The sequence below is a fragment of the Salmo trutta genome, chromosome 31 (genome assembly GCF_901001165.1).
Source record: "Salmo trutta chromosome 31, fSalTru1.1, whole genome shotgun sequence".
In the NCBI taxonomy this organism is placed as follows: domain Eukaryota; kingdom Metazoa; phylum Chordata; class Actinopteri; order Salmoniformes; family Salmonidae; genus Salmo; species Salmo trutta.
The window spans coordinates 18360509-18388030 of record NC_042987.1 but is presented as its reverse complement, the minus strand read 5'-3'; the positions used below and the strand labels follow the sequence as shown (position 1 = coordinate 18388030).

The 27522-nt window shown below is 49.4% G+C and overlaps 1 protein-coding gene across 7 annotated transcripts in view; it reads left to right on the top strand.

The window, feature by feature from the left end:
* LOC115169671 (histone-lysine N-methyltransferase 2C) overlaps positions 1–27522 on the top strand; it is a 128270-nt gene that overhangs the window by 70732 nt on the left and 30016 nt on the right. For 6 of the 7 annotated variants that reach the window (XM_029725543.1, XM_029725542.1, XM_029725540.1 and 3 more), the window contains 21 exons: positions 5766–5888; positions 6514–6639; positions 6804–6934; positions 10401–10614; positions 10732–10824; positions 11152–11199; positions 11966–12100; positions 12208–12240; positions 12399–12530; positions 14499–14649; positions 14883–15136; positions 15288–15361; positions 17118–17351; positions 17595–19589; positions 19831–20117; positions 20519–22146; positions 22347–22525; positions 22635–22698; positions 22887–23119; positions 23427–25145; positions 25597–25800. In XM_029725543.1, the coding sequence (XP_029581403.1) occupies positions 5766–5888; positions 6514–6639; positions 6804–6934; positions 10401–10614; positions 10732–10824; positions 11152–11199; positions 11966–12100; positions 12208–12240; positions 12399–12530; positions 14499–14649; positions 14883–15136; positions 15288–15361; positions 17118–17351; positions 17595–19589; positions 19831–20117; positions 20519–22146; positions 22347–22525; positions 22635–22698; positions 22887–23119; positions 23427–25145; positions 25597–25800 (8057 nt within the window). The remainder of the gene's footprint in view (positions 1–5765; positions 5889–6513; positions 6640–6803; positions 6935–10400; positions 10615–10731; positions 10825–11151; positions 11200–11965; positions 12101–12207; positions 12241–12398; positions 12531–14498; positions 14650–14882; positions 15137–15287; positions 15362–17117; positions 17352–17594; positions 19590–19830; positions 20118–20518; positions 22147–22346; positions 22526–22634; positions 22699–22886; positions 23120–23426; positions 25146–25596; positions 25801–27522) is intronic. The other variant, XM_029725544.1, reaches the window with a different exon arrangement.

Below are 27522 nucleotides of genomic sequence, written 5' to 3'. Positions count from 1 at the left end.
CGCTCTCTCTGTGTCGCTCTCGCTTCTCTCTCTCTCTGTGTCGCTCTCGCTCTCTCTCTCTCTGTGTCGCATCTCGCTCTCTCTCTCTGTGTCGCTCTCTCTGTCTCTCTCTCTCTCGCTCTCTCTCTCTCTCTCTCTCTCGTGTGTGCTCTCTCTCTGTGTCGCTCTCTCTGTGTCTCTCTCTCTGTGTCTCTCTCTCTGTGTCGCTCTCTCTGTGTCGCTCTCTCTGTGTCGCTCTCTCTGTGTCGCTCTCTCTGTGTCGCTCTCTCTGTGTCGCTCTCGCTCTGTCGCTCTCTCTCTGTGTCGCTCTCTCTCTCTGTGTGTCGCTCTCTCTCTCTCTCTCTGTGTCGCTCTCTCTCTCTCTCTCTGTGTCGCTCTCTCTCTCTCTCTCTCTGTGTCGCTCTCTCTCTCTCTCTCTCTGTGTCGCTCTCTCTCTCTCTCTGTGTCGCTCTCTCTCTCTCTGTGTCGCTCTCTCTCTCTCTGTGTCGCTCTCTCTCTCTGTCGCTCTCTCTCTTTGTGTCGCTTTCGCTCGCTCTCTCTGTGTCGATCTCGCTCTCTCTGTGTCGCTCTCGCTCGATCTCGCTCTCTCTCTGTGTCACGCTCTCTCTGTCGCTCTCTCTCTCTCTGTGTCGCTCTCTCTCTCTCTGTGTCGCGCTCTCTCTCTCTCTGTGTCGCGCTCTCTCTCTCTCTCTGTGTCGCTCTCTCTCTCTGTGTCGCTCTCTCTCTCTCTCTGTGTCGCTCTCTCTCTCTGTGTCGCTCTCTCTCTCTCTCTCTGTGTCGCTCTCTCTCTCTGTGTCGCTCTCTCTCTCTGTGTCGCTCTCTCTCTCTCTCTGTGTCGCTCTCTCTCTCTCTCTCTGTGTCGCTCTCTCTCTCTCTGTGTCGCTCTCTCTTCTCCTTGTGTCGCCTCCTCTCTCTCTCTGTGTCGCTCTCTCTCTCTCTGTGTCGCTCTCTCTCTCTCTCTCTGTGTCGCTCTCTCTCTCTCTCTGTGTCGCTCTCTCTCTCTCTCTGTGTCGCTCTCTCTCTCTCTCTGTGTCGCTCTCTTTCTCTCTGTGTCGCTCTCTCTCTCTCTCTGTGTCGCTCTCTCTCTCTGTGTCGCTCTCTCTCTCTCTGTGTCGCTCTCTCTCTCTCTGTGTCGCTCTCTCTCTCTCTCTGTGTCGCTCTCTCTCTCTGTGTCGCTCTCTCTCTCTCTCTGTGTCGCTCTCTCTCTCTCTCTGTGTCGCTCTCTCTCTCTCTGTGTCGCTCTCTCTCTCTCTCTGTGTCGCTCTCTCTCTCTGTGTCGCGCTCTCTCTCTCTCTCTCTCTGTGTCGCTCTCGCTCTCTCTCTCTCTGTGTCGCTCTCGCTCTCTCTCTCTCTCTGTGTCGCTCTCGCTCTCTCTCTCTCTGTGTCGCTCTCGCTCTCTCTCTCTGTGTCGCTCTCGCTCTCTCTCTCTCTCTGTGTCGCTCTCGCTCTCTCTCTCTCTCTGTGTCGCTCTCGCTCTCTCTCTCTGTGTCGCTCTCGCTCTCTCTCTCTCGTGTCGCTCTCTCTCTCTCTGTGTCGCTCTCGCTCTCTCTCTCTCTGTGTCGCTCTCGCTCTCTCTCTCTGTGTCGCTCTCGCTCTCTCTCTGTGTCGCCCCTCGCTCTCTCTCTCTCTCTGTGTCGCTCTCGCTCTCTCTCTCTGTGTCGCTCTCGCTCTCTCTCTGTGTCGCCCTCGCTCTCGCTCTCTCTGTGTCGCCCTCTCTCTCTGTGTCGCTCTCTCTCTGTGTCGCTCTCTCTCTCTGTGTCGCTCTCTCTCTCTCTCTGTGTCGCTCTCTCTCTCTCTCTGTGTCGCTCTCTCTCTCTCTCTGTGTCGCTCTCGCTCTCTCTCTGTGTCGCTCTCGCTCTCTCTCTCTGTGTCGCTCTCTCTCTCTCTCTGTGTCGCTCTCTCTCTCTGTGTCGCTCTCGCTCTCTCTCTGTGTCGCTCTCGCTCTCTCTCTGTGTCGCCCTCGCTCTCGCTCTCTCTCTGTGTCGCCCTCGCTCTCTCTGTGTCGCTCTCGCTCTCTCTCTGTGTCGCCCTCGCTCTCTCTCTGTCTGTGTCGCCCTCGCTCTCTCTCTGTGTCGCTCTCGCTCTCTCTTTGTGTCGCTCTCGCTCTCTCTTTGTGTCGCTCTCGCTCTCTCTTTGTGTCGCTCTCGCTCTCTCTCTGTGTCGCCCTCGCTCTCGCTCTCTCTGTGTCGCTCTCGCTCTCTCTCTCTGTGTCGCTCTCGCTCTCTCTCTCTGTGTCGCCCTCGCTCTCGCTCTCTCTGTGTCGCCCTCGCTCTCGCTCTCTCTGTGTCGCCCTCGCTCTCTCTCTGTCGCTCTCTCTCTCTGTGTCGCTCTCTCTCTCTGTGTCGCTCTCTCTCTCTGTGTCGCTCTCTCTCTCTCTGTGTCGCTCTCTCTCTCTGTGTCGCTCTCTCTCTCTGTGTCGCTCTCTCTCTCTCTGTGTCGCTCTCTCTCTCTCTGTGTCGCTCTCTCTCTCTCTGTGTCGCTCTCTCTCTCTCTGTGTCGCTCCCTCTCTCTCTGTGTCGCTCTCTCTCTCTCTGTGTCGCTCTCTCTCTCTCTCTCTGTGTCGCTCTCGCTCGCTCTCTCTCTGTGTCGCTCTCGCTCTCTCTCTCTCTCTTGTGTCGCTCTCGCTCTCTCTCTCTTTGTGTCGCTCTCGCTCTCTCTCTGTGTCGCTCTCGCTCTCTCTGTCGCTCTCGCTCTCTCTCTGTGTCGCCCTCGCTCTCGCTCTCTCTCTGTGTCTCCCTCGCTCTCTCTCTGTGTCGCCCTCGCTCTCGCTCTCTCTCTCTCTGTGTCGCTCTCGCTCTCTCTCTCTCTGTGTCGCTCTCGCTCTCTGTGTCGCCCTCGCTCTCTCTCTCTGTGTCGCCATCTCTCTCTGTTTCGCCATCTCTCTCTGTGTCGCCATCTCTCTCTGTGTCGCCATCTCTCTCTGTGTCGCCATCTCTCTCTGTGTCGCCATCTCTCTCTGTGTCGCCATCTCTCTCTGTGTCGCCATCTCTCTCTGTGTCGCTCTCTCTCTCTGTGTCGCTCTCTCTCTCTTTGTCTCTCTTTGTCGCTCTCTCTCTCTGTCGCTCTCTCTCTCTGTCGCTCTCTCTCTCTGTGTCGCCCACGCTCTCTTTCTCTGTGTCGCCCACGCTCTCTCTCTCTCTCTGTGTCGCCCTCGCTCTCGCTCTCTCTCACTCTGTGTCGCGCTCTCTGTCGCGCTCTCTGTCGCTCTCTGTCGCTCTCTCTCTCTCTGTCGCTCTCTCTCTCTGTGTCGCTCTCTCTCTCTGTGTCGCTCTCTCTCTCTGTGTCGCTCTCTCTCTCTGTGTCGCTCTCTCTGTGTCGCTCTCTCTCTCTGTCTCGCTCTCTCTCTGTATCGCTCTCTCTCTCTTTGTGTCGCTTTCGCTCTCTCTCTGTGTCGATCTCGCTCTCTTTGTGTCGCTTTCGCTCGCTCTCTCTGTGTCGATCTCGCTCTCTCTGTGTCGATCTCGCTCTCTCTGTGTCGCTCTCGCTCGATCTCGCTCTCTCTGAGTCGCGCTCTTTCTCTGTGTCGCGCTCTCTCTTTCTCTGTGTCGCGCTCTCTATTTCTCTGTGTCGCGCTCTCTATTTCTCTGTGTCGCGCTCTTTCTCTCTCTGTGTCGCGCTCTTTCTCTCTCTGTGTCGCCCTCGCTCTCTCTCTCTGTGTCGCCCTCGCTCTCTCTCTCTGTGTCGCCCTCGCTCTCTCTCTCTGTGTCGCCCTCGCTCTCTCTGTGTCGCCCTCGCTCTCTCTGTGTCGCTCTCGCTCTCTGTGTCGCTCTCTGTGTCGCTCTCTGTGTCGCTCTCTGTGTCGCTCTCTGTGTCGCTCTCTCTGTCGCTCTCTCTGTCGCTCTCTCTGTCGCTCTCTCTGTCGCTCTCTCTGTCGCTCGCTCTCTGTCGCTCGCTCTCTGTCGCTCGCTCTCTGTCGCTCGCTCTCTGTGTCGCTCTCTCTCTCTGTGTCGCTCTCTCTCTCTCTGTGTCGCTCTCTCTCTCTGTGTCGCTCTCTCTCTCTGTCGCTCTCTCTCTCTGTGTCGCTCTCTCTCTCTGTCGCTCTCGCTCTCTTTGTGTCGATCTCGCTCGCTCTCTTTGTGTCGATCTCGCTCGCTCTCTTTGTGTCGATCTCGCTCTCTCTGCGTCGCGCTCTCTCTCTCTCTGCGTCGCGCTCTCTCTCTCTCTGCGTCGCGCTCTCTCTCTCTCTGCGTCGCGCTCTCTCTCTCTCTGCGTCGCGCTCTCTCTCTCTCTCTCTGTCCCGCTCTCTCTCTCTCTCTCTGTCCCGCTCTCTCTCTCTCTCTCTGTCGCGCTCTTTCTCTCTCTGTCGCGCTCTTTCTCTCTGTGTCGCGCTCTCTCTCTCTCTGTGTCGCGCTCTCTCTCTCTCTGTGTCGCGCTCTCTCTCTCTCTGTGTCGCGCTCTCTCTCTCTCTCTGTGTCGCGCTCTCTCTCTCTCTCTGTGTCGCTCTCTCTCTCTCTGTGTCGCTCTCTCTCTCTGTGTCGCTCTCTCTCTCTCTGTGTCGCTCTCTCTCTCTCTGTGTCGCGCTCTCTCTCTGTGTCGCGCTCTCTCTCTGTGTCGCGCTCTCTCTCTCTGTGTCGCGCTCTCTCTCTGTGTCGCGCTCTCTCTCTCTGTGTCGCGCTCTCTCTCTCTCTGTGTCGCGCTCTCTCTCTCTCTGTGTCGCGCTCTCTCTCTCTCTCTGTGTCGCGCTCTCTCTCTCTCTCTGTGTCGCGCTCTCTCTCTCTCTCTGTGTCGCGCTCTCTCTCTCTCTGTGTCGCTCTCTCTCTGTGTCGCTCTCTCTCTCTGTGTCGCTCTCTCTCTGTGTCGCGCTCTCTCTCTGTGTCGCGCCCTCTCTCTCTGTGTCGCGCTCTCTCTCTCTGTGTCGCGCTCTCTCTCTCTGTGTCGCGCTCTCTCTCTGTGTCTCTCTCTGTGTCGCTCTCTCGCGCTCTCTCTGTGTCGCTCGCTCGCTCTCTCTGTGTCGCGCGCTCGCTCGCTCTCTCTGTGTCGCGCGCTCGCTCGCTCTCTCTGTGTCGCTCGCTCGCTCTCTCTGTGTCGCGCGCTCGCTCGCTCTCTCTGTGTCGCGCGCTCGCTCGCTCTCTCTGTGTCGCGCGCTCGCTCGCTCTCTCTGTGTCGCGCGCTCGCTCGCTCTCTCTGTGTCGCGCGCTCGCTCGCTCTCTCTGTCGCGTGCTTGCTCGCTCTCTCTGTGTCGCGCGCTTGCTCGCTCTCTCTGTCGCGCGCGCTTGCTCGCTCTGTGTCACTCGCTCGCTCTCTCTCTCTGTCGCGCGCTAGCTCGCTCTCTGTGTCGCGCGCTAGCTCGCTCTCTCTGTGTCGCGCGCTAGCTCGCTCTCTCTGTGTCGCGCGCTAGCTCGCTCTCTCTGTGTCGCGCGCTAGCTCGCTCTCTCTGTGTCGCGCGCTAGCTCGCTCTCTCTGTGTCGCGCGCTAGCTCGCTCTCTCTGTGTCGCGCGCTAGCTCTCTCTCTCTGTGTCGCGCGCTAGGTCTCTCTCTCTGTGTCGCGCGCTAGGTCTCTCTCTGTGTCGCGCGCTAGCTCTCTCGCTCTGTGTCGCGCGCTAGCTCTCTCTCTGTGTCGCGCGCTAGCTCTCTCTCTCTGTGTCGCGCGCTAGCTCTCTCTCTCTGTGTCGCGCGCTAGCTCTCTCTCTCTGTGTCGCGCGCTAGCTCTCTCTCTCTGTGTCGCGCGCTAGCTCTCTCTCTCTCTGTGTCGCGCGCTAGCTCTGTGTCACTCTCGCTCTTTCTTTGTTTGTGTGTCTCACCCTCTCTCTTTCCCCCACTCACAGATGCGGACCTCTCTCTGGACTGTGAGGGGAAGTCGGACTCGAGCCCAGAGCGAGAGCCAGCAGAAGATGAGTCCAAGGGGGCAGACGGCAGCAAAAAGAGGAAGAGGAAGCCATACCGGCCGGGTAGGGCACCTGATTGGAGGACACAGCTCCTCTGGTGCAGTACGTGCCCAGCACTGTATCAGTGTACTGTTGTAGCTAGCCGTAGCCCTCAACACACAGCCAGCCAAGCTCAGGGATGACAAGGCCTCAAAAGGAAAGAAAGAGGGCTTATTCTGGGGGTTATAAATGGTGTTTTCTCGGTCTCCTGAGTGGCCCCGCGGTCTAAGGCACTGCATCTCAGTGCTCGAGGCGTCACTACAGACACCCTGGTTCGAATCCAGGCTGTATCACAACTGGCCGTGATTGGGAGTCCCATAGGGCGGCGCACAATTGGCCCCGCGTCGTCCGGGTTTGACCGGTGTAGGCTGTCATTGTAAATAACAATTTGTTCTTAACTGATTTGCCTAGTTAAATAAAGGTTACATTTAAAAAATATATATAATCTAGGTTGAAGATGTTTCCCTCTCTAGTGAAAGCATTGAGATGTGCTCTATGGAAACACCAAGAAAGAAACCCATGTGTTCTATGTCTTCCCAACAGATCTTATACAATTCTAATAAAAAATTACTTGGACACTTTACTTTCTTGGAACCAGCAATCTTACCTTGGCTATGTGTTGGTTCATTGTTGAATATCTCTTTCTCAGGCATCGGTGGCTTCATGGTGCGTCAGCGGAGCCGTCCAGGCCAGGGCCCAGGCAAGGCCAAACGATCCCTGAGCAGGAAGGATTCTTCTGGCTCGGTCTCTGAACCCCCCACAGGAAAAGAGGAGGGTGAGTTCCCACACATCGACCGATGCGTGATCAATTGCTTTTGTCTGAATATCCTATTTCTGCCTGGTGAAAGTAAATTGTCGAATAAAATACCCGAGCGTGCATATGCAGATTTGAAGGGATCAGGTTCTGACCTCTGACCTACTCTTCGGTGCCCACTGCAGGCTGGGGAGAGATGCTGCCTGATACCCCTGTGGATGAGACGCCCCCTGGGCCAGATATCCCAGAGAAGATCAAGAAACGATACAGGAAGAAGAAAACCAAGCTAGAGGAGGCCTTTCCCACCTACCTGCAGGTCAGTCCCACATCCACAGTCCCTTCAAAGTATTCGTGCCTCTTCACTTATTCCACATTTTGTGTTACACCCTGAATTCATAATGGATTAAATCTATAATGACAAAAGTGAAAACCTGTATTTAGAAATGTTTAGCACATTTATTGAAAATGAAATACAGATCTCATTTACATAAGTATTTTCACCCCGGAGTCAATACTTAGAAGCACCTTTGGCAGCGATTACAGCTGTGAGTCTTTTTTGGGTAAGTCTCTAAGAGCTTTGCACACCTGGATTGTACAATAGTCTTTTTTTCATTCTTCAAGCTCTGTCAAATTGGTTGTTGATCATTTCCAGAGAGCCGTTTTCAAGTCTTGCCATAGATTTTCAAGTGAATTTAAGTCAAAACTGTAAATAGACCACTCAGGAACATTCAATGTTGTCTTGATAAGCAACTCCAGTGTATATTTGGTTTAGTGTTTTACGTTATTGTCCTGCTGAAAGGTTCATTTGTCTCCCAGTGTCTGTTGGAAAGCTGACTGAACCAGGTTTTTCTCTGGATTTTGCCTGTGCTTATAGCTGTATTCTGTTTCCTTTTATCCTAAAAAACTCACTTGTCCTTGCCGATGACAAGCAGACCCGTAACATTATCCAGCCACCACCATTCTTGAAAATACGAAGAGTGGTACTCTGTGTTGTTGGATTTGCCCAAAACATAACACTTTATATTCAGGTCAAAAACTTAATTTCTTTACCACAGTTTTACTTAAGTGCCTTGTTGCCAGTGGTGGAAAAAGTACTCAATTGTCATACTTGTGTAAAAGTAAAGATACCTTAAATGAAAATGACTCAAGTAAAAGTGAAAGTCAACCAGTAAAATACAACTTCAGTAAAAGTCTAAAAGTATTTGGTTTTAAATATACTTAAGTATCAAAAGTAAATGTAGTTGCTAAAATATACTTAAGTATCAAAGGTAATTACTATTAATTTAAAATTCCTTATATTATGCAAACCAGATGGGTAGCCAGGGTCACACCAATACTCCGACATCATTAAAAAACAAACATTTGTGTTTAGTGAGTCCGCCAGGTAAGAGGCAGTAGGGATGACCAGGGATGTTCTCTTGATATGTGTGCAAATTGGACCATTTTCTGTCCTGCTAAGCATTCAAAATGTAACAAATGCTTTTGGCTTTCAGGAAAAATGTATGGTATAAAAAGTACACAATTTTCTTTAGGAATGTAGTAAAAATTGTCAAAAATAGAAATAGAAAAACTGTCCAAAAAAACTACTTAAGTAGTACTTTAAAGTATTTTTACTTAAGTACTTTAAACCACTGCTTGTTGCAAGCAGGATGTATGTTTTGGACAGTTTTCCTTCTTTTCACTATCATTTAGGTTAGTATTGTGGAGTAACTACAATTTTATTTAACAATAATTTTTTTTAACCTTTATTTATGTTATTGAACCATCCTCAGTCTTCTCATATCACAACCATTAAACTCTGTAAGTGTTTTAAAATCACCATTGGCCTTGTGGTGAAATCCCTGAGTGGTTGGATTTGCCCAAAACATAACTTTTTGTCCTGAATATAAAGTGTTAATTTCTTTACCACAGTATTACTAAAGGATCTGCCCCTTTTTTTTTCAATTTTCACCTAAAATAACATACCCAGATCTAACTGCCTGTAGCTCAGGCCCTGAAGCGAGGATATGCTTATTCTTGGTACCATTTGAAAGGAAACACTTTGAAGTTTGTGGAAATGTGAAAGGAATGTAGGAGAATATAACACAATAGATCTGGTAAAAGATAATACGAATAAAAAAACTGTTCGATTGGCCTTGTGGTGAAATCCCTGAGTGGTTTCCTTCCTCTACGTCAACTGATTATCTTTGTAGTTACTGGGTGTATTGATACACCATCCAAACTGTAATTATTAACTTCACCATGCTCAAAGGAATATTCAATGTCTGCTATTTTATTTTTACCCATCTACCAATAGGTGCCCTTCTTTGCGAGGCATTGAAAAACATACTTGGTCTTTGTGGTTGAATCTGCGCTTAAAATGAACTGCTCGATTGAGGGACCTCACAGATAGTTGTATGTGTGGGGATAGAGATGAGGTAGTCCATAAAAAAAAATAATGTTAACCACTATTATTGAACACGGAATGAGTCCATGCAACTTATGCGATTTGTTAAGCACGTTTTAAATCCTGAACATATTTAGGCGTGCCATACATAACAAATGGGTTGTATACTTATTGACTCCATATAATTCCACTTTGACATTATGGGGTATTGTGTGTAGATCAATCTCAATTTAACCAATAGAAAATGTAGGCTGTAACACAACAAAATGTGGAAAAAGTAAAGGGGGTGTGAATACTTTCTGAAGGAACAGTACATTACGACTGACATTTGTCTCAGGGTTTATGGGATTTGGAAGATGTGTCAGTTAGTTTTTGTTATAACTGAGGGAATATATTTAGCCATGATTCCCTGGCATAGTTGTACGGTTACAATTAGACAAAAACACCACTTGGTGCCAGACACAGTGTTTGGTGTAGAGATCGTCTTGCTGCAACAAAAAAACAAACATGTTAAGGACCTCCGTATGCAGATATGTAATTGTCAGAATAAGCTGCCAACCTAAATGTCAACCACTTTCTTTATGAGGCAACCATTCATAGATGCAGGAGCACACTGATAGCCTGGAACGTCATATTGCATCTTCATAAAATGTAGTTCTACCTCCCCCAATGGGAGGCCAGAGAATACTCAGCATACTGCCTGACAACCACTTAAAGATAGACCATTGGAGATGGCAGAAGCCCCGTTTGTGTGCTCTCTTAAAGTGGGAGGGAAGGTCTCCAGGAGTTGTCCTTAGAGGATAGCTAAAATCCTCTACTCTGATCATCCTTTTGTTTGGGGGTTCAACATATGAAAGCTAGACTACCTCGCTCTCTCTCTCGCTTGCTCGTGCTCCTGCTCTCTCTCATCTCAAACCCAGAGCTCTGTGTCACCTTGTGTTGGCCAAAACAGATGAGATGTGAGGAGGTGCATTAAGCCATGGGCATCTGTCACTACTGGTCTGTACTCAACAGCAGGAGGGCACAGAGACCGAGGAAAACATAAAGGATCCCGACTCCCAGCACAGAGCACATTGGATTAATTATTGAGATGGTTAACTAGGCTTTTAATGTCCCAGCATAGTGGGAGGCTGCAGCAGTCACGTGATGTGTCTGTCCTCTGCGAGATAAGACGTTGCTGATGGGGAGATAGACATGGATCTGTCTACACTGGTAGAGAGGGAGAGAGTCCGCTGACGCCAGTAAAAAAAATATCTATATTTAAAGTATTTGAAGGGATGGTTCATGTAACTGTGCTTGTTGTTGAAAGTCCCATGGGGAGGTGGGCTATAAAGGTTGACAGTTATCCTGAAGTATGGTGGGTCTATGGAGAAGTGACCCGTGTTGTGTTGTCTAGGAGGCGTTCTTCGGTAAGGACCTGCTGGATAAGAGCAAGCAGAGCAGGCAGCAGGCGGTGGAGTCTGGGCTGCTAGAGGAGGGCCAAGCTGGGGCTGGAATCGGGCCCCAGGGGGACAGGAAGCATCCCACCACCAGCATCCTGGACCCATCCTCAGATCCCCTGCTCAGTGCAGCCTCAGCCTCGTCCAGACCAGACGGACCACCAGGACCACGTACGTACTACACAGATGCAGATGAAGGCACAGACGCACGCACACACCACACACACTTGTCCATTGGTCCATGCCATGGTTTCTGACTGTCATGTCTGCATGTCTTCTCATCCACAGAGCCCTCTGAGGAACCTCTAGTGGATCTGTCTGAGGTTCTCAACACGGATGCAGACCTCCTGAGGATGCTGGGGAAACAGACCGGTGACTCTGGTATGTCACTGATCTCTGAGGCTGTCATAGTGGGGAGAGTTTACTGCCAGCCTGGGATGTCTTGCTGTCTGTCTTTTCAATATGGCTTTTCCAAGGGTTAGGGTAAGGATAAATTCTCACCAATTTATCCTTACCTCCACTACATTTTTATTCAGCACATATTTGTCACATACCTTTCCAAATTATTTTATTCCTTTTTTAGTTGTTTTATCTTTATTTGTCATTGTTTCAAGTGTGTTTTATGCATTTCTTTCCAGTTTAATTTGCTCTCCACTATTCTGTTGTATTCACTCATTTTGTGTCTTGGTTTCGGTTCCATTCCTGCAGGTCTTGATTTTTGCCCTTTCCAGGTCGACTCCTCACCACCTCCTTTTGGTAAGGGCTCCATGGCCTTAATAGCAATAGTACATTCTCTTTGAGTTACTGTGTGCGCGTGTGCTCTCTGACCCTCTCACGCTACATTTCACCTGGTCTACAATGACCAGGTTTTCCAATCCTTTGTTTGGTTACGGTTCTATTTGTGAAGTACAAATTCACTTCTAACTGACAGAAATGCTAAAATGATTCAAATTGTCCCCGAAACAAATAGTCAAGGACAGAAAAATAGCAATTTAGAGGCAGATTATTTAGAGAGAGTGAGAGGCCTTGGTGAGTGGCCTTCCATTTTGTGGTGACAGCGAATGTCTCCGTCTCTCTCGTCCCTGTTCGGTGATTGGTGAAGAATAGCTTCTTAGCAACTCCACTGAGGCCAATAATATTCTGCATCCTTGGTTCTTTCTCAGTAATCACTACTTTTATGTAACTTAAAATGCACTTAGTATTTCTTCACCTCACAGTTTGCAGCAGTCGTCCTGACGTTGATGGTTATAATGTGTTTCTTTGAGAGTAGATTAGATGTGAGTAGATTTAAAGATTCATCTCAAAAGATAGTCACCATGGGTAATTCTGCTAAGCTTGCACCGTTGCGTATTATCTTCATTTAATTTGCACACAATGTAGATATCTCCCCTTTATTCAAATGAGTCGCCAAGCTTATTAGCCAGATAAAGTTCTGATTGCGTCTAGCTTTGAAGTGAGTGTACCATACATAGTTTTTGATGCGTATTTTTGCTTGTGTGTGTCTCTGTGTGTGCTTTCTCAGCTGGTCTGGACATTGGGCCCTTGACAGACCGCTCCCCAGCGCGTGCCCATTCTCAGTCCGGCCGCCGGACTCCCCGTACGCTCCCAGATGAACATCTGGACGGGATCTTCAGCCCAGAGCTGGAGATGGCTGACGGTCAGTTCAACACGTCTGTATTTCAGCCCCTTCATATTCAATTCACTGCTTGGTATAACTCTGATCAGATGAATAATCTGTGTCCTTTCTTTTTCTTCTGGCATCAGAATCGATTCTCAGCAAACTATACAAAATACCAGGTTGGTTATTACGCCTTTTTTTATCACTGTATATCGTTTCCCTCATTCAGAGAACCAGGGTTATACATAACTGAACATTAGTGTTGTCTGTCTATCAGTTTTAACTCTACTGTCTGTATTAGTGTTAACGACTGTCTCTATGTTGTTGTGACCTGTAGAGCTGGAAGGGAAAGACGTGGAGGACCTCTTCACTGCCGTCCTGAGCCCCAGCACCAGCCATCCACCACAGATGCCTCAACCCCACGGCCCACCTGGCGAACCAGGAACCAGCCTGGCACACCCTCACGCAGGTACGAATCTCATCAGGGTCCTGTAGCAGATACGGGCAGTATTTCGCTCTTCTTGGACGTTTTGATAAGACTAGGGCTGTTACGGGACGTATTTCTACCACACCAGCATTCACAAGTCATGACCGCAGTCAAATGCCACGTGACCGTTTAGTCACAGCTTCTCCAAAACTGTGCTCTGATGCCGCTGATGTTCATTAGTAGTCTATCAAACTTGTTAACTGACAGTCGCTAATGGCCTGGTACTCTGCGCTCTATTTTTCCTCTAATCATTCTGACATCAATGTAAATGTAATCGAAAATCCAATCAAACACTTCATGAGAGCCCATGAGCTCATGTTGCACAACATTTATATAGGCTATGCAAGAACACAGTTTTGATGGCCTCTTAAAAAGAGGAGGATCCCATCAGCTTTCTGTAGGCTGGGCGATAAATCAATATCAATAATTATTGAGGTAATTACTTCCCTCAATAATGATATAAAAACGCTTAGATTCATTTTCTATAATGGCGATATAGAATAATTAGGTACAGCAGTCCATTTCACCTCTGACGCAGCAGGAATGTGCGGAGAAGTGACAATATGTACGTGGAGAGGTATACGCCCACTAAAAACCACTTAGCACCTCGAGTGTTGGAGTTGCCACTATTAACCACGAAAAATGAGTGATGTAGGCAAAAACAGTGGCAGCAATAGCCATGGAGAAGGAGCAGAAATTATGAAGAATTTAAAGGGTTAAACTGTTTCAGTAATTTGGAAGTGGTTTGGCTTTTTGAAGTTCGACAAAGAGCAGAGCAATGTTCGGTGCAAATTGTGCCGTAGACTGGTGGCTATGAAGTCTGGTAATACGACAAACCTTTTTCAACATCTGAAGCAAAATCACTCTTTGGAACATGCAGGAAGTTTGAGTTTGCGCCACGGTATTAATAAACGCCCCTCAACTAATCTAGGGATGTTTGCCTGACGCAGTCAACACTGACAGCGTTTATGCCCTACAAGCAAACATCGAAAAGACAGACATCACAAATGCTATTATGTATTGCATTGCTAAGGACATGCTACCAATTAGCACAGTCGAAAAGGAAGGTTTCAAGAGGTTTATCAATTTAATTGACCCCAGGTACGTGCTCCCTTGCCGCAAACATGGAACAATTTTCCTTCAAGTATAATTTTTGGTGTAGCTCACATAATAATAAAAAAAGTAACCTTTATTTAACTAGGCAAAGAACAACTTCTTATTTACAATGACGGCCTATCGGGGAACAGTGAGTTAACTGCCTTGTTCAGGGGTAGAATGACAGAGTTTTACCTTTGTTTACATCCCTGTTAGTGAGCATTTCTCCTTTGCCAAGATAATCCATCCACCTGACAGGTGTGGCATATCAAGAAGCTGATTAAACAGCATGATCATTACACAGGTTCACCTTGTGCTGGGGATAATAAAAGGTAACTCTAAAATGTGCGATTTTGTCACACAACACAATGCCACAGATGCCTTAAGTTTTGAGGGACTGTGCAATTGGCATGCTAACTGCAGGAATGTTCACCAAAGCTTTTGCCAAACAATTGAATGTTAATTTCTCTACCATAAGCTGCCTCCAATGTTGTTTTAGAGAATTTTGTCAGAATGTCCAACTGGCCTCACAACCACAGACCACGTGTAATGACGCCAGTCCAGGACCTCCACATCCGGCTTCTTCACCTAAACTGTCTGGGGGGGGGGGGGTTGGCTGGCTGCAACCCTGCCCAGTCATGTGAAATCCATTGTTTAGGACGTCATTTATTTAAATAGACTGATTTCCTTATTTTCTGTGTTCCTCAATACTGTTAGCCCGATGAGCTAAAGCCTAGGCATTCGTTCGGAGCGCTAACACAAGTCTTCATGTTTCAGAAGAGGTTGCTCATCACACGAGCATCGTTTTCCTACAGTAATGCAGTCCCTTTGATATAATCCTGTTTTTGCATACAGGGAATGCCATGTTTCCACGGATGCCAATGATGAACGGGCTGATGGGACCTAACCAACGATTCCCTCTGAATCCGTCCAATCCCGGAGCAGGACCCTGTATCCCAGACAATTTCTCTCCCCTCCACCGTATGCCTTTTACTGACAATCCAAGGTACTAACTGCAAATCTTACCTTGCTGTGGAAAGCACATAATAATCTGACAAACTGTATTGAAAGTTACGTAATCTCCATACAAACTACTCGGTTTAACCAAATCAAATCGCAGACTTTGCTAGTGACTGTAGTTACCGTAGGGAGCTCTAGTTGTCTACAAACAATGATAATGATGACTACATGTTTTTTTTGTACATCACTCAAATCCTTGTACTTGTGTCCTTCCTGCAGGGACAGGAAGTTTAATCAGATGGCCAGAGAGGCGGTGGGTCCATGGCAGGGGGCTCCTGGTCTTGTCCATGGTGGCCCAGGCCTCACACCTCCTCCTGGGCCCGGGCCTGAGGGGGGTGAGGCGGAGGCCATGTCCAACGCCCAGAGGAGCACACTGAAGTGGGAGAAGGAGGAGACGCTGGGGGAGCTAGCAACTGTAGCCCCTGTCCTTTACACCAACGTCAACTTCCCCAGCCTTAAGGATGACTTCCCAGGTGTGTGTGGGTTTCCCAGTCACACCTCTGTGCATATCCAGCAGTTATCATGACTTAATATACAGTGGAAGATGTAATCAATGTCCTTTTTGAGCTGCAGTCTGTTTTAGTAATGTAAAAAAAAATATGATCTTCTTTCGGCACTCTACAGACTGGTCTACAAGAGTCAAACAGATTGCAAAGCTATGGAGGAAAGCAAGTTCTCAAGACAGGGCCCCATATGTGGTAAGATGCATTTCATTCTGCTTAAATGACTTATTGTCCCCAGTAGACAGACATACATTGAACATGTGAGAATCCTGTGAAGATGTTGTAATATCTCGGTCTCCCTTAACTTCTATGGGCTAGGTGGGACGGTAGTGTCCCACCTGCGGGACACAGCCAGTGAAATATCAGGGCGGAAAATTCAAAAACAACAAAATGTCATAGTTCAACTTTCACAAACATACGACTATTTTACACCATTTTAAAGATACACTTTTCGTTAGTCTAAACACATTGTCCGATTTCAAAAAGGCTTTACAGCGAAAGCAAAACATTAGATTATGTTAGGAGAGTACATAGACACAAATAATCACACAGCCATTTTCCAAGCAAGGACGTGTCAATAAAACCCAAAACACAGTGCAATGAAGCACTAACCTTTGATGATCTTCATCAGATGACACTCCTAGGACATTATGTTACACAATACATGTATGTTTTGTTCGATAAAGTTCATATTTATATCCAAAAACAGCATTTTACATTGGCGCGTGATGTTCAGAAAATGTATTCCCACCAAAACGTCCAGTGAATGTACACATCAATTTAAGAATTATAGATAGACTACTCCTTTATGCAACCGCTGTGTCAGATTTTAAAATAGCTTTACGGAGAAAGCACATTTTTCAATATTCTGAGTACATAGCTCAGCCATCACGGCGAGCTATTCAGACACCCGCCAAATTCGGGGCAATCTAAACTCAGAATTAGTATTAGAAATATTGTATTACCTTTGCTGATCTTTGTCAGAATGCACTCCCAGAACTGCTACTTCCACAAGAAATGTGTTTTTTGTTCCAATTAATCCATATTTATGTCCAAATACCTCCGTTTTGTTTGTGCGTTCAGAGCACTATCCAAAGGGGAACGCGCGAGCGCGGAACGAGAGACGAAAAGTCAAAATGTTCCATTACCGTACTTAGAAGCATGTCAAACGCTGTTTAAAATCAATCTTTATGGTATTTTTTACGTAAAATTGCGATAATATTCCAACCGGACAATAGCATATTCATTCAAGAAGAAAAAGGAGGGGCGTGCTCGCGGGACCGAGCATATCCAATCCCTTTGTTGCCAGGCAGACCACTCAGTAACTGAGCTCCTATTATCTGCCCAGTGACAGGAAAATGCTCAAACCACTTTCTGAAGGCTTAAGACAGCCAATGGAAGCCTTAGGAAGTGCAACGTCACCCCACAGACACTGGAGCTTCGATAGAGAATCAAAAGAAGGACTACAATTCTCAGACTTTTCACTTCCTGCAGGTTTTTGCCTGCCATATGAGTTCTGTTATACTTACAGACACCATTCAAACAGTTTTAGAAACTTCAGAGTGTTTTCTATCCAAATCTACTAATAATATGCATGTTCTAGTTTCTGGGCCAGAGTAGTAACCTGTTTAAATTGGGTACGTTTTTCATCCGGCCGTGAAAATACTGCCCCCTAGCCCAGGCAGGTTAAACTTTAGTCTGATGTGGTATTTATTTTATCAGTCAGACTACTACGTGTTGCTGCTTTAACAGAAGAACCTCCGTTTTCAGTGTTAAACACACTACATAACCTGTCATTTCTGTCAGAGGCCATGTTTTAATGATCTGCACTTGATAAAATGACTGAAAAAAATAAAAAATCGTAATCGTCTCCAAAGGATTCTATGGCACCAGCTGAAACGATTTATTGTGTGTGTGTGTGTATTTGTCTGCGACTGATTTTGCTCCGCAGCAAAAGGCAAGGGACAACCGGGCTGCTCTGCGCATCAACAAGGTCCAGATGTCCAACGAGAGTCTGAAGAGGCAGCAGTCGCAGCAGATTCCCCTGTCCCAGCAGCCTCCCGCCTCACTGCAACTCCCCGACGAGGTGTTTGACCCCAACATACCTCTAGACACAGACTTGCTCTTTAAGGACCCTTTGAAACCCAAAGAGTCAGAGCATGAGCAAGAGTGGAAGTTTAGACAGGTAAGATTGTATTCAGAGAAGTGAGGTAGTAGTAGTGTGGCCTGCAGGCAGGTTAGTGTGTGTGAGATGCAATCAGGTGAGATACAGTTTAGGAAGGCCCCCCCCAAAAATACATTAGTCAAATGTCAAAACTCTTTTTTTGTCTTTTTGTAATTTAGACTGCTAAGCAAACATGCATTGCTTGTGAAGTCACTATTTAATAAACTAAACATGTTTTGCCTTTTCATCCTGTTCTTACGACAGCAAATGAGACAGAAAAGCAGGCAGCAAGCCAAGATCGAAGCCACCCAGAAGCTGGAGCAGGTGAAGAACGAGCAGCTGCAGCAGCAGCAACAGCAGTCAGGCAGCCAGTCGGAGGGAGATGGTAACAACAGCGGCAACCAGAGTCCTTCCTCCCAGCACGGCAGCAACGGCAGCATGTCCCCCATGCAGCACAGCACCGGAGGTAAAGAGGGCTTCCTCCGATCTCAACTGCCAGCGACGCCCACCTCAGGGCCCCCCGAAGACGTGTTTCTGCGGCCCCCTCCTCCCCCTCCCTCAGGGGGTTCCTCTCAGCCCCAGTCCCCCCAGGTGTTCTCCCCTGGCTCCTCTGGCTCCAGACCCTCCTCTCCCTGTGACCCTTATGCCAAGATGGTGGGCACCCCCAGGCCTCCAACTCTAGGACCCGGCGCAAGTCGCAGAATGTCCATGGAGTCTGGCAAGTCTCCCACCTCTCTGATGGATCAGCAGGACAGAGGGAGGCTCACATCTCCCGCTCATGAGGCTTTTGGTTCGCCCACGTCCATGAGTAGGGAGATAGATCCCTATGCCAAGCCCCCTGACACCCCCAGGCCTGTTGCTGCGGACATGGACCCCTTCCTAAAGCCTATGGGCCCACCCAGAGTCAACCAGGGTCCTCAGGGGAGGCCCCCGATGGGCTCTCCAGTGCGGGGAGACCCTTACTCCAGACCCATGATCCGCCAAGAGGCCTACCAACGGATGGCTCAAAACAGGATGATCCTGTCAGACCCTTACTCCAGACCTCTGTTAGCTCCCATCCCGGGGAGCAACGAGCAGGGCTCAGTCCCTCAGTCTCTATTCAAGACCCCCATGCCTCCGCCCCAGGCCCAGGACCCCTTCAACAGACCAATGGGACACCTGTCAGACAGATTCTCTCAGCAGGGAGACCCCTACTCTCAGGCCTCTCTTACTCCGCGACCCCACGACAGTTTCACCAGTCCACCCAGGATGGCCCAGCACCATCCCCAGGGCCACCCCTTTCCCCAGCCCGGCCCAATAGCACAGTTACCTAACCGAAACCCTTACGCTCATGCTCCCTCTACCCCAAGGCCCGACCATTTCACATATGACCCCTTCGCCCAGCCCCCTGGAAACCCAAGACCCTCTTCAGACCCCTATGCTCAGATGTCAGGTACCACTCGACCCATGAATGACCCCAGTTGCCAACTTCCTGGAAACAGACCATTCTTTGAGTCCAGCTACGCTCGACCTCCAGGAACCCCTCGCCCACACGACAACTACGGTCAGTCCTCGGACCCTTACTCCCAGCAGCCCAACACTCCTCGCCCTGGCCCTGGCATGAACCAGTTCCCTCACCCACACCCCCAAGCACCTGGTCAGAGGATGTCCCCCGGGCACTCCATGGACCCCTACGCCCAGCAACCTGGTACCCCTCGGCCCCCCATGGGAAAGAGGTTCTCCAAGTCCCCAGGCAGCCAGAGGCTAGCCCCCATGGATCCCTACGCTAGCCAACCTGGAACCCCCAGGCCTATGAGTGGTGACATGTTCTCCCAGACCCCCAGGCCGATGCTTAGTGACCCGTACGCCCAGGCTCCAGGAACCCCCCGGCCAGGGATGGGACCTGACGGGCTGGGCAGACTGCAGGGGCAGAGGCCTGGTCCCATGGGGAATCAGCAGGACCCTTTCTCCACTCAAGGCGTTAGGCCCCAAGACGCTCCCTTCCCGCACCCTGGGTCACAGACACCAAAGCATCACGGTGGGATGGCCGATGATGGATTCTCTCCGTCGCCGTCCAGACGTCCCAACCAGACGCCTGTCCATGATCCTTATGAGCAGGCACCCATCCCCCCCTGTCCACAGCCAGCAGAAAGACTGGAGTTGAAGGAGCAGCAAGGCCAGGACCCTGGAGGACAGCTGCAAAGATCCTCCCAGATGCCTGGAACCTCCTCTGAGGTTCAGAGTGTCTCCCTGGCCGACAGTGAGGAGAGACTCAGACAGGTAGGAGGACTGACACTGTTTTTAACACCTCTTATCTTTATTTAAAGCATTATCTTTCAGATATTAATTTCATCCGCTTCAGTATTCACTTAAATAAAATGTTTTGTCCCTTGGCAAGCTGGAAGCCATGGTGATTAATAGCTTATACATTTCTATCACTTTTAATTTTTCAAACAAATATTCAGTAGAGTTCAGGCATGAATTATCTAGTTGGAGGTCTGACTACTCGTGTTTTATTTAGCGTCAACGCATCCGAGAGCTGATCCTGAAGCAGCAGCAGCAGAGGAATGCTATCCGCCAGGAGAATGCTGGTAACATGGCCCCTGGCACCCCTCGACCCTGGCCCCATGAGGGCCACGGACAGCAGTGCGAGATATTCAGTCGGCCCCCTCCACCCTACCCTGGGCCAGGACCCATGAGGTTCCCTGGACCCTTCCCAGGGGACCAGCGTGGCCCTTTCCCTAACGAGGGCCAGTTCCCCAGAGGACAACATCCTGGGGATCCTAATATCAGACATCAGGGGCCAAGGTTAGTAACTGGAATTACTGTCCTTACAGAGGTTACAGTAAACATGTCATTCCCCCATGAGTGATGCAGCGCCAATTGAGATATCTCGTGTAATTACATTTCAGTTCATTACTATAGCTTCCGCCTTGGGCCAATCAGTGTCATTTTGTAAATGCTGGATTTCTATGGCAAGACAAGTCATTCACCCAAGTTTTGTCAAAATCGTCCCAGTGCTGTCTGAGATATGGACAGAGACCGATCCACAGTCGTGGGGGACAATAAATAAGACAATCTTTTATGACTCATGAAATTTGTAGTCTGAGAAAAAACTGAATGAGCCACTCTAGATTGAATGTGGAGAATGTCTGAGAAAATTCAGCACAGGAATATGTATTGAAATATGTTTATTTTCTTTATCTCAGGTTTGCATTTCCACCTGGTGGGCCTGGACCTCACGGAGGACAGGAGTTCTTCCTCAGAGGCCCCCACCCCATGCAGGACATCCACCCGGGGATGAGACGCTCTATGTCCGTGGACATGGCCAAGTCCATGGGGGGCAACCCCAACCCTATAGGGCTGCCACAGCATTTCCCTCCTCGCGGCTTGCCAATGCAGCAGCACAACATCATGGGTCAGCCTTTCATCGAGCTGAGACACAGAGCCCCTGACAGCAGACTTCGCCTCCCCTTCGGTCCCAACGCCATGGATCAATGTCCCAACATGGATCCCAACCTCCAGCCCCAAAGGCCTCCTGGTTTCATGGGAGGGCCTGAGTTCAGGTTCCCTCCAGGTATGAACCAAGATGGCTCCAGGATGATGATGGATTCCATGGGGAACCAGCAGGTTGGCCAGAGCCAGCTGTCATCTAGCATGGAGAACCTCCACCAGCAGCAGCAGGCTCAGATGCAAGGGGGCACCATGCCCAGGCAAGCCCAGCTGATGAGGTCCATGAGCCAGCCAGCTTCGAACAAGACGCAGAGTATGTCAGCTCCTTCCATGATGACGCCAGGGCCATCTGCTGGACACACTGATGATCAGGGAGTCTCCATGGCTAACAACCACGATGGAGTGGAGGAGAAACTGGACACCGTCGAATCGGCTGTCAAAGACCTGGAAGACGTGGAGGTGAAGGACCTGGTCGATGCCGATCTGGACAACCTAAACCTGGATCCGGAAGAAGAAGACGGCAAAGACCTGGACCTGGAGACCAACGATTTGCACCTGGACGACTTCCTGACATCAGGGAAGTTCGACATCATTGCGTACACCGACCCTGACCTGAACGATATCAAGAAGGACATGTTCAACGAGGAGTTGGAGCTTAGTGACCCCATGGAAGACCACAGTGATGCCTCAGACTTCCAGAAGGCTTTGTCTGAGAAGAGGAACTTCAGCTCTAGTTGTGGTGGTGCTGCATCTTCCTTCTCTAATTTAACATCTGGAATGGGGAAGTCGGAGGGAACGGCCGAGAAGTATTCCTCGTCAGCTGACGTCAAACAGGAAGTGAGCTGTAGACAAAGCGCCGCATCCTCCCTGCCCTCGAAGCAGAAGATCAAAATGGTAGAAGGAGACATCCTGTCCCAGACGTCCAATGAGAGGACGGACCAGCAAGCAGACGAAAACACTAACAACCAATCAGGAGTGCTCTCTGACTCCACCCCAGTCCTATCTAGCTTACTAATCAAGCAGCAGCCAGAGGAGTCCTCCTCTGACAATCAAGGCAGTGGTAACTCTATGGCACAGCCAAACCAAGATGCACAGAACAACTCCCAAACCATGGATCCCACTAGCAGGGGAGAAAGAGAAGGAGATACATCCATGTCTACCTTTGAGATAGACCAGAGTGTGTTGACCCCGGCTCAGCAGGCCCTGTTGGTCCAGACGTTGGGCCAGGTGGGGCCAGGGGGGCACAGACCCCTGCTGCTGGAGGAGCAGCCCCTCCTCCTACAGGACCTGCTGGACCAGGAGAGGCAGGAGCAGCAGCAGCAGAGGCAGATGCAGGCCATGATCCGACAACGCTCCTCCAGTGACTCCTTCTTCCCCAACATCGGTAACTTGATGTTTTTCATTCAGGCTAAATGCTTTTATTCCAGTTCAAACAAGTTATTTACCTTCAAATTTTTTATGAGAAATAAATAGTATGAGTATAAGTGATATGCATAGAGGAATTTGTCTATAAAATAAATCATTGAGGACATTTGTCTTTAGTAATGGGCAAATTGCTGGCCGCACATCTTTTTTTGTCTGCAGATTTTGACGCAATCACTGACCCTATTATGAAAGCAAAGATGGTCGCTCTGAAAGGCATCAACAAGGTCATGGTTCAAAACAACATGGGAATGACACCGATGGTCATGAATAGGTTTCCACCTGGTGCTGCAGCACCGTGTCCTGAAAGCGCCTCTGCTCCCCCACAGGCCGTTGGACAGGTAACTGAACCGCTTTTCACCAAATCGCTTCTCTCAAGTCTTCTTTCATACACAAACCACACTAGGAAACACGAATTATAACAACAATTTCTTTCTCTTTCAAAACCAGGATGGCAAGCTGACACCCGCGGTGGCAAGGCCCAACCCTCCGAATTTTGGGTCAGATTTTGTCAGTAAGTTCCATTTCAAATTGTCAGTGAATTCATCTTTTGATTTACGAGCCGAAGTTCAATAATAATGGCATAAAATTAAATTCTGTCTCCCCTAAGATGTTTTTTTGGCTTAGCCCATAGGGTGTTTTTAAGAAATGCTGTTTAAAATATGTCAAATGAAAACTCACTCTCTGTTATCTCCCCCTCAGATAATGCTCAGAAGGCTCAGTACGAGGAGTGGCTCCAGGAGACCCAGCAGCTGCTCCAGATGCAGCAGAAGTTTCTGGAGGAGAAGATCGGAGCCCACAGGAAGGCCAAGAAGGCCCTGTGTGCCAAGCAGCGCACGGCCAAGAAAGCTGGGAGGGAGTTTGCTGAGGAGGACGCAGAGCAGCTCAAACATGTCACAGAGCAGCAGAGTGTAGTCCAGAAACAGCTGGAGCAGGTAAATGCTGCTGAGGGCACTCTTTCTTTCACCTTTTTCCATCAGCACTTCCTCTCACCCTTGCACTATGCTCTCAGTTCAACTCTCAAACTGCCCTTGCTTGGAGAGCTATGTTTTGAGCCCCTGTCAAAAATGTTGATTCTTTCTTTAGTGATTCAGACATCATTTAAATGCTCCTTATAATGATCATGAATATGCATTAATGGATGTCAATGAAAACATTGAATTGTTATTGTCTGTGTTGGGGTTTGACACATGCATTGTCATGAGTTTGCTCATGAATTGTGTTTGGTTCTTGTCCTTTCAGATCCGGAAGCAGCAGAAAGAGCATGCCGAACTGATCGAGGAGTATCAAGTGAAGCAGCAGCAGCAGCAGGGTGGCAGTGGCATGCCTCCCACTGTGATGCCAGCGACTGTGCCAGGGATGCCACCAATGCAGGGTGTCCCTGGTGGCAAGGTACCAAGCGGGCCTCCGATGAGCCAACAGCCACCTATGAACCCCATGATGCATCAGGTGCCACTACATCCAGGCCAGCCGAACGCCCCTCCACAACACATGCCGATAACCAACCAACCAGGCTGGCGTCCTGGAGCTCCCATGCCCATGGGTGACCCCAATATGCCCCCTCAGATTCCCATGGGAAACCCAGCACAGCAGCCCTCCCAGATGCCCCAGCAGATGCCTCCCCAGATGCCCCAGCAGATCCCCATAGAAAACCAACCTCAGGCTCAACCCAGTGGGGTCACAACCCCACAGGGCTCTGGTCTGAAATTTGACGACAACAACCCGTTCAGCGAGGGCTTCCAGGAGAGAGAGCGGAGGGAGAGGCTGAGAGAGCAGCAGGAGAGGCAGAGGGTCCAGCTGATGCAGGAGGTAGAGCGCCAACGGGCACTGAAACAACGCATGGAGATGGAACAGCAAGGCTTGGTGGGGCCCGACGGGGGGAACATGGCGCCCATCTCTCAGATGCCGTTCTTCAATGCCGAGCTTCCCCAGGACTTCATGCAGCCACAGAGGCCACAACTACCACAACAGCAGCAGCAGTTGGGACCGATGTTTCCCCAGCAGCAGTCCATGCAGTCAGGGATGGGCTCTCCTCCCGGGGTCTACATGCAAGGTGGGGACCGGAGGGCCATGATGGGTAATGGGATGCTTCCTCAGGACATGGGGCCTGGTGGTTTTGGGCCTGATACCATGGGTCTACAGGGAGCTAACTTCCCCCAGGGTCCACCCAGACCCAGGAGGTTCAGCGGGCCAGGCATGATGCCTCAGATGCCCGGGGAAGGCCCCCTGTTTGGCGGAGACTCCTCCACCACACCCCTGCCTTCCAACTTCCCCGGCTCGGGTCAGTCTCTGATCCAGCTCTACTCCAACATCATCCCGGAAGAGAAGGGGAAGAAGAAGAGGAACAGAAAGAAGAAAAAAGACAACGACGACGCAGATTCCATTAAAACCCCGTCCACGCCGCACTCTGACCTCACAGCCCCTCTGACACCCTGCCGGTCGGACACATCCTCCACACCCACCAGGAACAACGCCCACCTCTTCGGGGACCAGGACCTCTCCAGGTCCCCCTTACTGGGCTCCTCCACCTCTACCCACAGCCACTCTGAGCTGGAAAGGCAGCTCTCTGGAGGAGGCTTGGGGGTGGGTGGTGGTGGGCAGCCTGGAGGGATGAGCAGCCTCCCATCAGACATCGCCAGGGCCCAGGCTCTGGAGCAGGAGCGCATCCTCAGCAACATCAAGCTGGAGCAGACTGAGAGCACCGAGTGCGCCTCATCCGACATGTGCTCAGGGATGGGCATAGTAAAGGAGGAGGGTGGACCTGCAGCACAGAGCCCCTCGCACGGCGGGGGAGCCAAGGGGGAGTCTGGGGGTAATAACGAGCTCCTCAAACACCTGTTGAAGAACAAGCAGACCCCTCTTAATGGACCAGGGCTTCCCCACCAACGGTCTGAGGAGGAGGAGGTGGCTACGGACTGTAAGGCCCTGCTGCTGAGGCAGAGCTCCATGGACAGCAATGGGGTGAGTTTCACTCTGTCTGGCAGATAAGGCATGGCAGTGGAGGCTGGTGGAGGCTCATTGCAACAGCTGGGATGGATTGAATGGAACAGTTTCGTTCCATTCATTACAGTGAGCCTGTCCTCCGATTTCTCCCTTGACCAGCCTCCATTGAGTCAGTGACCGCTAGCTTGCTATGTAGGTAGATGAGCAGCCAGTGTGAGTCACGGCCAAGCCAAGCAGGCTCAGTGAATCAGTCAGATGGGTCGTGTCTCTCGCTGCCTGCGACAAACTGCTGTGAGTCATTGTAAGACGCAGTATTTTAGGCTGAGTCATGATTCATTAAATGTTTTTTGACAACACATTTTTATAGATAATGCTGTATTGTTGTGCTTAGCCATGAGAGAGACACTGCTGTCTTATCAGTTCCTCTGTTAAATTGACAATAAAGTCATCTTTATCTACGTTTTCCCAGGCGTATTCAGACGGACAGATGTCTGGCCTGCCAGAGTTTTCAGGGCCGCTGCTTGCAGGACAGGAGAAAAAGAAAGGCAGGAACAAGAGGACCCCCAAGGGAGGGGAGAGGCCCGCCTCTCGCTACAGGAAGAGGAAGAAAGAGGGGGAGGAGAAGCAACTGGTGCACTGTAGCACAGATGCACTAATGACCCAGCTAAAACAGGTAGGGGATATACCTAAACATCACATAACACTAGGGACTATGTAGTCCGCGACAGAAAAGAAGCCAATGATGAAATAGTGAAAGGAGTGCTGTTGATTCTCTAAACACACTTCAGAGTATAGACTCCTTACACCGGTAGGCCACATTCAGCATGCAGAAAGGCTACATGTACTCACATGTATCTCGCATTGAGGGGAGGTGAATTCTCCCTTCAGAGATATTTCTTTACACTACTCAATCTTTAGCAGTGCTGTGATGCATTGACCACAGAGCTAACTAATTACAGATAGGATAGGACGGTACCCCTGGTGTGTGTATGCTGATACCATTACACGTATTATAGCCACATACACTACATGACCAAAAGTATGTGGACACCTGGTTGTCGAACATCTCACTCCAAAATCATGGGCATTAATATGGAGTTATTCCCCCCTTTGCTGCCTTAACAGCCTCCACTCTTCAGGGAAGGCTTTCCACTAGATGTTGGAACATTGCTGCGGGGACTTGCTTCCATTCAGCAACAAGCATTAGTGAGGTCGTGCGCTGATGTTGGACGATTATGCATTGCTCGCAATCGGCGTTCCAATTCATCCTGAAGATGTTCGATGGGTTTGAGGTCAGGGCTCTGTGCAGGCCAGTCAAGTTCTTCCACACTGATCTCGACAAAGCATTTATGTTTGCACCTTGCTTTGTGTAAGGGGGCGTTGTCATGCTGAAAGAGGAAAGGGCCTTCCTCAAACTGTTGCCACAAAGTTGGAAGCACAGAATCATCTAGAATGTCATTGTGTGCTGTAGTCCGAACTATGAAAAACAGCCCCAGACCATTATTCCTCCTCCACCAAACTTGATAGTTGGCACTAGTGTTGGGGTAGGTAGCATTCTCCTGGCATCCGCCAAACCCAGATTAGTCCGTCAGACTGCCAGATGGTGAAGCGTGATTCATCACTCCAAAGAATGCGATTCCACTGCTCCAGAGTCCAATGGTGGCGAGCTTTACACCACTCCAGCCGACAGCATTGCACATGGTGATTTTAGGCTTGTGTGCGGCTGCTTGGCTATGGATACCCATTTCATGAAGCTCTCGACAAACAGTTCTTGTGCTGACGTTCCTTTCCAGAGGCAGTTTGAAACTCGTAGTGAGTGTTGCACCCAAGGACAGATGATTTCTACACGCTTCAGCACTCGGCGGTCCCGTTCTATGAGCTTGTGTGACCTACCACTTCGCGGCTGAGCCATTGTTGCTCCTAGACGTTTCCACTTCACAATAACAGTACTTACAGTTGACCGGGGCAGCTCTAGCAGGGCAGACATTTGACAAACTGACTTGTTGGAAAGGTGGCACTAGGGACTATGGGTGTGGCTGAAATAGCAGAGTCCACTAATTTGAAGGGGTGTCCACATACTTTTGTGTGTGTATGTGTGTATATATATATATATGTGTGTGTATGTATATATATATATATATATATATATATATATATATATATATATATATATATATATATATATATATATATATATATATATATAGTGATTATGGACTAGCAAATTATGCCCCCTGCCCCCCATGGTGCTGTTCATTGATTAAGTCTGATCATATAATGTCTTCATAAATGGCTGTAGTTAAATGGAATAGAAACTGATTTCTGATTTGCATACTGCAATCCACAGTTTGATGGCATAGAACCATATATGAAATGTAGAAAATGATGTTCATTG